The following is a 10978-nucleotide window of genomic DNA, read 5'->3' as shown; positions in this document are numbered from 1 at the left end:
GCTAAAAATGGAAATAAATATTGTATTAAGATAAATTTTTAAGAGAAAGAAGAAATTATATTTAAAGAAAATTACATTTATTATATTATAGCTAAATTAAAAAATTATTTTAAATTAAATGAATTAAATTATTGTAAAATATTCCAAATGCATGTGCATAGCACACCTGCTAAAAATGGAAATAAATCTTGTATTAAGTTAAATTCTTAAGAGAAAGAAGAAATTATATTTAAAGAAAATTATATTGATAATATTATAGCTAAATTGACAAGTTGTATTAAATTAAATTAATTAAGTTATTGAATGCATGTGCATAGCACAACTGCTAAAAATGGAAATATCTAAATTGTAAAATTATATTAAAATAAGATTGTACGTTATAAAAATATTATTAATGATATTTATAACCATTGAGTAAACTGTTGCAACTCCATTGATCGGGACGCTCAATTTTTAAGGGCGGAGGAGTTAATGATCATTTATTGTAATGATCATTTATTGTAATGATCATTATAACTATTGATCAATTGCATCAAAACAAATATTTCATACGGGATATTGTTTTGATACTGTACGCTACTTGGTGCTAACCCAGATCCTTAATCTGTGTTAGCTTGGTTGCCAATTTTTTATGTGTAATGTAGTTTGAGCACTTGTAACCCAAACTACTTGTATTTTCTATTTTGATTAGTTTGAGCACTTGAAACCCAAACTAACCGATGCGAGAAAGTAAGAAAGTTATAATTGATTTTTCTTTTCCTTCTGAATTTTATTAACATAATTTCTTATATTTATACAAAATTATTTGATTAACAAGCTATTAAATTATGCATTAATTGACAATAAATATTAATGCATAATTCACAAATAAATAAATTTGCCTACGCTGTGCTGACATAATTATAGGCCAACATATTACACACTTTCTTCAGTGCATTGACCAACAAGAAAAGCTGATAATGCAAAATTGCACTTTTCGTTGGTCAATGACTGGTCGCAGTGTTGGCCCAAATAATATGTAAACACATGTAACCAAATATCATAAAAAATAAAAATATAAAATAATATGAATTAAATGCAAACATAAACATTCTCCCCGCCGTTGAGTGCCAACTCAACTTGTCCTAGGTTGTGGTCACAGTGAAGTCCAAATTTTGTTGACGTAATTCTGCATTTTGCATATCATTTCCTCGTGTTGAAATTTCGCTTATTGTGTGTTTCTGACATCTGTTGTGTTTGGTTTTCCAAGTAATGATTATGATTATTGTTATAGAAATTAACAACGCCAAATAACTTATCGTATGATGATGAATACTGTTTAATCGCGCTCTAGAGGGAAGATATGTCAAATTTTCCTTAGTTAGCTGGTTTTATAATTCTTTTTAGGTGGCTCGTCTTGATCTGTGCCTTCGTGTGGTGTTTTCGAATTCGCTTTTGTAAAACTTTTTGAAAGTTGTTCATCAGAAACAGGAGATTGTTCATCGGATGGAAACAGAGGCGCTAGTCTTGTCAAAGGACGTCTTAGAGTTCCTGATGCCATTCTTGTATTGGCTGCTTTCCATTTGTGTCGACATTGTAGTTCAGTGAGGTACTCGGTTTTCCAACGTTCCCAACAATCCAATTTGAGGCGAGAAACTAATTTCCACCTTGTCACCAGATTTATATTTCCTGATTGGGCCTTTGCATCTGCCATTGCTGTGAGTGGTTCTCCGATTAAGAAATGACCAGGTGTTAATGCTGACAAGTCATTCAGATTACTTGACATAGGTGTCAATGGTCGAGAGTTCAGTATTGCTTCGACTTCTAGTACCACAGTCTCTAGTTCCTCATATGTTAGTGACGTGGTCTTAGTACTTCGTATCAATAGGTGTTTTGCTGATTTGACTGCTGCTTCCCACAGTCCACCGAAGTGTGGTGCACGAGGAGGTATAAATTTAAATGTTATTCCTCTTTCATTACATTCGTTAATTATCTTCTCTTGTGCCTTACTTGTTTGAATTGAGTCTGCAAGTTCAAGTAATTGATTACTTGCTCCGACGAAATTTGTGGCATTGTCACAAAACAAATTTTTACAGTGTCCTCTTCGAGCAACAAAACGTTTCAGCGATCCGATGAATGCATCTGTGGTTAAATCGCTGACTACTTCGAGATGAACTGCCTTAGTTGTAAAACAACAGTACACAGCAATGTATGCCTTGTGTGGTTTCTTGCCTCGGATTCGGTAATGTATCCAAAAAGGTCCGCAAAAGTCCACGCCAGTGGTGGGGAATGGTCGCCCAGGTTGTACTCTTGTCGCTGGCAAATTACCCATCAGTTGTTCATAAAATCGTGGTCTTACTTTAGTACAACGTACACAATGTTGTACTACTGACCTTGCCATCAACTTGCCCTTAATTGGCCAGTATCGTTGACGCATGTTAGCTAGGAGAGACTGCGGACCACAGTGCATGTATTTCTTATGGACTTGTTCCATTATTAATTTGACAATGGGGTCGTTATAAGGCAACAACATAGGATGTTTGGCGTCATACGATAATGAGGCTGCATCCAACCGTCCACCAACTCTTATGATGCCTGTATTATCAATAAAAGGTGCCAGTGATGTCAATGCACTGGACTTATTTATTCTTCCATCAGATTTCATAATTTTGATTTAATTCTGCATATTGAATGCTTTTGATGATGACCTGATGTGCTGCATCTAGATCATCTGGAGTCAAAAAATTGCTTGAATGATCATTTTGTTTTCTTCTGATTCTTTTTACGAATCTTAAAATATACGATAATATCCGTTGAAGTCTTCCAAATGAGTTGTTGTGTCTTATTGAATATATGAACTCTCCAGGATTTGCTGTGCCTTCAACAACAGACAATGTAGATACTTGAGTTTCTTTCTTCCGTTCAGGATCAATGAGGGTTTCGGATTTTAACGCTGATGATGGTTTTGAAGGCCATAGTTCTTCCCGACCATGCAGGAACATAGGTCCATAAAACCACATATTTGATGACTGTAGTTTATGGGGTGCAAGGCCTCTTGATAAAATGTCAGCTGGATTGTGTTCCGAACTGACGTGGCGCCACTGACTTGTGGCTGTTAATTGATGAATGTTGCTTACCCTGTTTGCAACGAAAGTGTGAAATTTTGATGATGGAGAGTTGATCCATGATATCACTATTTGTGAATCACACCAAAAGAACGTCTGGTAATTTCTTATTTGTAGGTCGTTCTTTATTCTTGTTGCTAGTTCTGCGCCAACCACAGCTGCACAAAGTTCGAGACGAGGTAATGTCAACCTTTTCAAAGGTGCAACCCGAGACTTAGCGCACAATAGTCGTACAATAATTTGACCATTCTGAAGTGTTGATCGCAAATACGCTGCAGCACCATATGCCTTTTCTGATGCATCTGTAAATATGTGTAATTGAATGTTGGCAGGAACTTCGCCCTTGAAAATATGACGAGATATTTGCAGACAATTTACTTTCGTCAAATTGTTCCGGAACTCTAACCACTGTTTATGTAATTCAGTCGGCAGTTTTTCATCCCAATCCATTTTTAAATTCCATAATTCTTGAATAAAGATCTTTGCCATCACCACAACTGGTGACAAAAGTCCTAGTGGATCAAATTGCCTTGCTAAATCTGAGGTTGCACTGCGCTTAGTCGTGCTGCAAACAGGTTCCAATTTAACCTTGACGCATAAACTATCAGATTTTGGACACCAGGATAACCCAAGAGTTTTTGTTGTATCGTTATTATTTTCTAAATCTAAATTGACTTCTAAGTCATCGTGTGGAATTCCTTGTAGTAGACTTGGATGATTTGCGCACCATTTTCGCAATTTAAAACCGCTTGCTGTCAGTATTTTGTTTAATTGACTCTGAGTTTCCAACAATGTTCTCAGACTATCTGCCCCGTGTAAACAGTCATCTACATAGAAGTTTTGTTTGAGAGCAGATGCACCTAATGGATAATTTTGCATATTGTCATCAGCTAAAACTTGCAAACATTTGGTTGCTAGATACGGTGCTGATCTAGTACCATATGTTACTGTGTTGAGTTCAAAGTACTTTATCGGTTGACTTGGTTCATTTCTCCAAACGATAAGCTGACATTGTCTGTCTTCTGGATGTACAAGTATTTGTCGGTACATCTTCTCAATGTCTGTTGTAAACACATAACGAGGAAGACGGAATCGTAATAAAATAGATAGTAATTCACTTTGAACAGTTGGTCCGGTGTGTAGTAAATCGTTGAGAGATTGCCCTGATGTTGTTTTGGATGATGCATCAAATACCACACGTAACTTGGTGGTCGTACTATCAGGTTTAAGCACACAATGGTGTGGTATAAAGTAATGTGGTGACATAATCCTTTCAATATCTATTTCGGTCATATGTCCCAATTTTTCATATTCATCTAAAAACTCTACATATTGTCGTTTGAGATGACTATCCTTTGAAAGTCTACGCTCTAGTGCTAGAAATCTATTTGTAGCAATGTCTTTCGAATCTCCCAAAGCGAATCTGTCATTTATAAAAGGAAGACGAACGATGAATCGTCCCGTAACATTCTGATATGTAGTTTGAGTGAATTGAGCTTCACATTGTTGTTCTGCTATTGATAAGACCTTTGAGTGAGTATCAACTTCTTCAACCTTCCAAAGTTGTTCTATTGCGTTTTCTAAACTATCTTCTGATGCTATTCCACATGTTGCAATCATTGTGTTAGCATTTTGGATTTTTCCAGATACGATCCATCCGAGCACAGTGTTCTGTAGAATTGGTAGTTCCCTTGAAAGTTGTATTTGACCAGGACTTAGGAGTTGATGATAAAATTCTGCTCCAAGCAACATATCAATTTTGTCAGACTTATAGAATGTAGGATCTGCTAATTGGATGTTATTGGGCAGATTCCAATTTGAAATTTGTAAGTGTTGCGATGGTTGATTGGATACAATTTTTGGCAACACAAATGCTTCAAGTATTGTTTTGTAATCGGTCACTTTTGATTGCACAGAAAGTGTTGTACGACTTTTTGAACTCAATTTACCTATCCCTATGCCTTCGATGCAAATCGAACTGGAGCTTACTTGCAGCCCCAATCTGGATGCCAATCGTTCAGTCACAATATTTATTTGTGAACCTGAATCCAGTACTGCTCTGCACTCGAATGTTCTTCCATTAGAGTTGGAGGCTAAAAGTTTTGCTGTTCCTAAAAGAACGCAACTGGTATGACCATGATTGATGGATGACATTAGAGTTGTTTGTGCAAGTGGCCTTGAAGTGTTTTCAACTGACGTATGATTTGATGGTTGAATTGGGTGTCTATTTTGATGCAACAGTGTATTATGTCTTCTTTGGCATATAGTACAACCCCTGCTGGAGCATTGTAATGCCATATGACCAGGTTTCATGCAGTTTGTGCACAATTTATGACGTTTTAGTAAATCGTACTTCTGTTGTATGGATTTACGTTTGAAAGTTTCGCATGAAAATAATTGATGACTACTATTGCAAATAATACATTTTGATCCTGAGTCTGTAGCTGCAAGTGCTACTGCTGGATGTCGTGGTTTGTGACTTTGTTTGTGGTTTCCATTCGTCATTGATTCGAATGCCTGAAATCTTCCTTCTAGGAACCGCAATAATTCTTTTAATGAAATTATTCTTCGGCTGTCTTCTAACGATTGCTCGAATGCCGTATGTGAAGCTTTGTCTAGCTTTCTAATAATTACGTGAACCATTATGGCGTCCCAAGATTTAACATCAATACCTTGAGCTGCTAATCCATAATAACATTCTTTTGTAACATCATGTATGCCCTTAAGACTGCTTGCTGATTCAATTGTTATATTTGGTTGTGATAACAATTTATTTAGTAATGCTGTCACCAAGAGTCGTTTGTTGTCATACCGATTTGACAGAATATCCCAAGCTATATTATAATTTTGCTCGGAAATTGACAGATGCCGTATGAGGGCTTTTGGCTCACCTGCCAAGTTTGTAGATAAATGGAACATTTTGTGGGCTGCGCTTATTGATTGATCATGGATCAATTGTTGAAACAAATCTCTAAATTCAATCCATTTCAAATAGTCTCCATCAAATGTTGGTAAAACTATTTTTGGAAGTCTGATTTGTTGAGTTGCTGCAGGCCCCTCTGACGTCAATCCTTCAGTTGGTTGACTGTGTTGTTTTAAATATATTAACACGTTTTGGGCATCTTTATCCGTTGAATAATATTGATCCCAAGTATATCCGACGATGTCTTGTGCGTCGACTGATGACCATATTTCATCATTGTTATCCCTCAGATCCTTCTGATATTTTTCTATTAGAGAATATTTCAGATCATAATAACTAGGATGATGTTTTATGGTTATTTCTTCATATATTTCATCTATGCTCGTGCGTAGTGCATGCATTAATGAGGATTGCTTCTGCATGGTTCGCATGAGCGATGTAGTATTATTTGGCCCTCTTGGGCTTACTACTGGCTTCTCGTCCTGTGGTTTCAGGAGTAGCCTTGATTTCTCCAGCTTGAATCTTTCATCATATGTGACTACTAGATTGGAGATTTTTTTGAAATAGTCTGCACTGAAATACTCATTTTGAAGTTCAGATTGTGGCAGTACTTTGATTTCAGCATCATTAGATTCGAAATTATCCCACAACGTGTTTAGTTTATTTAGCCGATCTTCATAATATGTGGTATCCTGCTTGCGGGTACTAGAATCCTTTTTGAAATTGGTTATCAGTCGCTCAATTTCTGTACCGAGCTCTGACTGCTTCTTTAATAACGCATCCATGGCGATGTTTGAATTTTCGGTCCGAAAATTCCAATGAATAAATACTTCAGCTGGTTACTGAGTAGACCTTTTGGTGTGTCCTTTTGTAGGTAATTGACTCCTTTGATATGTATTTCAACAAAATGAAAGCTGATATTTCATCAACAATCACGTCGGGGTCACCAAAAAATGTACGCTACTTGGTGCTAACCCAGATCCTTAATCTGTGTTAGCTTGGTAGCCAATTTTTATGTGTAATGTAGTTTGAGCACTTGTAACCCAAACTACTTGTATTTTCTATTTTGATTAGTTTGAGCACTTGAAACCCAAACTAACCGATGCGAGAAAGTAAGAAAGTTATAATTGATTTTTCTTTTCCTTCTGAACTTTATTAAAATTATTTCTTATATTTATACAAAATTATTTAATTAACAAGCTATTAAATTATGCATTAATTGACAATAAATATTAATGCATAATTCACAAATAAATAAATTTGCCTACGCTGTGCTGACATAATTATAGGCCATTGACCAACAAGAAAAGCTGATAATGCAAAATTGCACTTTTCGTTGGTCAATGACTGGTCGCAGTGTTGGCCCAAATAATATGTAAACACATGTAACCAAATATCATAAAAAATAAAAATATAAAATAATATGAATTAAATGCAAACATAAACAGATACAATTGTATCAAAACAAGTTACCGTTGGTTATTTCTGCAAAACAATATCCCGTAATGGATATTTGTTAAAGAGTTAAAATGATTGTAAAATTAGTTTTTAGTTTAGTTTTTAATACGCTGCGTAAGCGACTAGAATTAGTAAAAATATTATTCAAAGAAATAAAATAATTTATATGTTATTTATAGCTTCATGATATTTTTTTAATTTCAATAATAACATTTTTAGTTTTAAATTGAACAAACGGCGTATTTTTAACCGAATTAAATCGAGTTTTTTAAATTTTCTTGCTTATCCATTTTGAATTCAAAATTCTCTCACTTTTTCATTAACAAAAAAACATATGATACAGCAACTTCTTAATGGTAATTTATACCGTCTATCAGGGTATTTTTAAAATGATCATAGGGGGCTGCTTAATAATAATTAAGCACGCTCGTCTGTCAATGCTATAAATGAGACAGTGTGAATGTACTATAAAAAAGTGTAAATTGCGTACGATACACAATTTCAATCAAAACAACATTTTGCATAATTATACTTTAATTAAATCCATTTAATTTAATAATAATTATATTGTTGTGTATAGCGCAACAAATGTAAACAAAAACAAACAATAAATTATTTCATTTATTTTTGAAAGTGCTTATGCACAAATTATGTTATTTTATATTAACTAATGTAATATGTAATGCGATCGCACACGAAAGAACCACCGCAATGCAAATAGAATATTTGGTCATAGCAAGTATGCAATTGCTACTTGACACTTTTGTTTTCTGTGCTACTATTCTGCACATGTCGATATGACACACTTGAATGTGTCATAATATTTTCTAAGCATTGATGTGGGTCACCCTTTTTAGTGCCGCCGCAATTAAAATTATTAGGAAAAATGTTTGTAAATTATAGTAAAATATTTCGTATAAATAGTTTGGAAAATTATTAATAAAATTCAGATTTTAAACTGAGCTCGAATAGCTTAAACAAAAGTGTCACAAATTATTTTGTCTCGGCATTCTCGGATGCCTACTAATGAGCAGATTTCTTCCTGCTGAATTAAAAAGAGGAGAAATATATTATATCGAATGAAAGTCTGATTCAAAAAAATAATAAATTTATATTTGAACAAATTTATTATTACATGGCGATCCTGACCACTCAAATCTAGTCGAAATCGAGCCATCTACCAAAGGGAAGAATAGCACATTATATTTCTTTTTACTCTCCACATTGTTTACATACCATATATGTCTTTGCTGCATGAAGCAAAAAATATCTCCCAAATTTGGGAAACATTTTTAAATATCTTCGATGACTTTGAAGAGTACATCCCTCAATGTATAAATGGTCTTCCAATAGAAGCGCCAAAATACATACCGGTGGACAACACAGCCGGACCTAAACCATTAACAATCGAGCAATATAAAGCGAGGCAGCAGAAGCCCCAAGCAGCACTAGTACCGAAGACACCAACAAAACCAAAAAGAAAAAGGGGCGGAAAGCAGTATAATAAAAGAAAACAAATAGCAATCCTTTATAGAGCATTGAATCTTCCCACATCTTCTGAAGACCAACTGCCAATAAAAAGAAAAATAAGAGAGACAAGGAAAGGGCAGTCAACCCACAAAGGAAGAGGTGATAAACAACACCAACAACAACAACAATAACAACAGTAATAACTACAACAAAGAGTTAGCTGATTCTAAAACAATTTTGTATTTTATATGTATTTTATTGTTGTATTTAGTATAATTCAAAGTAAATAACCATTATAAAAAATATGTTAAAAGACATGTTATTTTAAGCAATAACATGGTTTAAATTTAAAAAAAAAATTTTCTTTTTTTTAAAAAAAAAAGTGTATGTTTTAAAACAAAATATTTTCTTTTTATAAATAATGAATAATTTTAATTGTTACCAAACTAGTAGAAAATTAAGTAAACATTTAGATAAAAAACATGTTAAATTAATTAGTTATGTAAATCGACTAATTAAAAATCTTTAGAATACATAAAAGAAAAATTTATTTTATTAAATATATACTGAAACTAACATGTCTATACTCTCAACAAATATATTGCAACTTCAACTATAACTATAATAGTTATATGTCTAATTATATTGTATAATTATTAAATCAACATTATGAACTTTTTATGAACTATAAATAAATATATATATATATATATATATATATATATATATATATATTTGGAATTTACTGAAGCTAAACAAATATTAGAGAAATTAGGTTATATCCTAAGGAATTTATAGAAAAAACGAGGGAAGAATTAGAAAGCATTTGGATAAAATATTTACCTCTAATAAAAGAGTCTGATTTAGAAACTTATAAACAAGCATTTAGTAGCTTGAAGAAAAACATAGAAAGATATCTCAAACAAAAAGCACACATGGCTAGTTTTGATATTTCGACAGCTTCAAAAATAAAACCCCAATTCAATGGTGAACAACAATCACTATCCACTTTTCTTGGCATGATAGAATTTTATCATGATACCCTTAAAGAAGGATCCGATAGAGAATCCTTGATTAAGTTTGTCCTAGCGACAAGAATAACTGAAAAAGTTAAAAATAGAATTTTGACTGTTCAGAACCCATCTACACTTATAGCGTTAAAACAAGTATTGGATAACGCATATAAACCAATGAAAAATACAGCATATATTCAAGGAGAACTTTCAAGATTATATCAAGGTAATATGAGCATAAACTCATATGCTTCCAAAATAGAATCCCTGATAGCAACTCTGAATGACATTCAGATAACTGAACGAGGAGAACAAAACGGAGCACTTATTTTGAGCATAAATAATGAAACTGGACTAAATACTTTCAAAAATGGCTTATCCGAACCATTTAGATCCGTAGTAATAGCAGCTCAACCAACAAAATTAATTGGTGCAATTAAATTAGCATCAAGCATCGATAACCAACACAACACAGTATGATGCACTACCCTGCACAGAATCAGAACACAAGATGGCAAAATAATAGACGACCTAACCAGAATAGGAACAGTTATAGAAGAAACCAAAGCAGGAATTACAGGAATGTAAGTTATCAACAAACTAGTTCATTTAGAACCACGGTTGCCACTTAAAAATTTTTTCCTGTACCAAAATTGGTTTAAAAAGGTACCATTTCTGTAAAAAAGGTCCAAAATTCTTTTGGACCTTCTTATTTTTTCGTTCTGTGTTTTTCATAGTGTTATAGATGAACAAAATATAAAATAGTGCAAAGTTGCATTTATAAAAAAAATTAATTGGAAATATCCACAATAAAGTTATGTCGTCAAAAATGTACCATTTTTTGAACATGAGTACCAAACGAAAAAAAAAGTACCAATTTTGGTACTAAAGTACCATAAGTGGCAACCGTGTTTAGAACTAAGCAACCCCAAAATTACAACCATCAACAAGTTGGACAACAACGATCAAATAATTATCAACGATCAAATAATTACCAACGATCAAATAAT

The 10978-nt window shown here is 33.5% G+C and overlaps 2 protein-coding genes across 2 annotated transcripts; both read right to left on the bottom strand.

The window, feature by feature from the left end:
- Positions 1-1360: 1360 nt before the first annotated feature.
- LOC119665795 lies at positions 1361-2473 on the bottom strand. The gene has a single exon (XM_038075041.1). The coding sequence runs from the start codon at positions 2471-2473 to the stop codon at positions 1361-1363; it is 1113 nt and encodes a 370-aa protein (XP_037930969.1).
- A 160-nt stretch (positions 2474-2633) lies between these two features.
- On the bottom strand, positions 2634-6812 carry LOC119665794. Its single transcript, XM_038075039.1, has one exon. It carries the CDS (start codon positions 6810-6812, stop codon positions 2634-2636), a length of 4179 nt encoding a protein of 1392 aa, XP_037930967.1.
- Between the last annotated feature and the right edge of the window lie 4166 nt (positions 6813-10978).

Source organism: Teleopsis dalmanni, chromosome 1 (genome assembly GCF_002237135.1).
Source record: "Teleopsis dalmanni isolate 2A chromosome 1, ASM223713v2, whole genome shotgun sequence".
Classification (NCBI taxonomy): Eukaryota; Metazoa; Arthropoda; class Insecta; order Diptera; family Diopsidae; genus Teleopsis; species Teleopsis dalmanni.
This window is presented reverse-complemented; position numbering and strand designations above follow the sequence as displayed.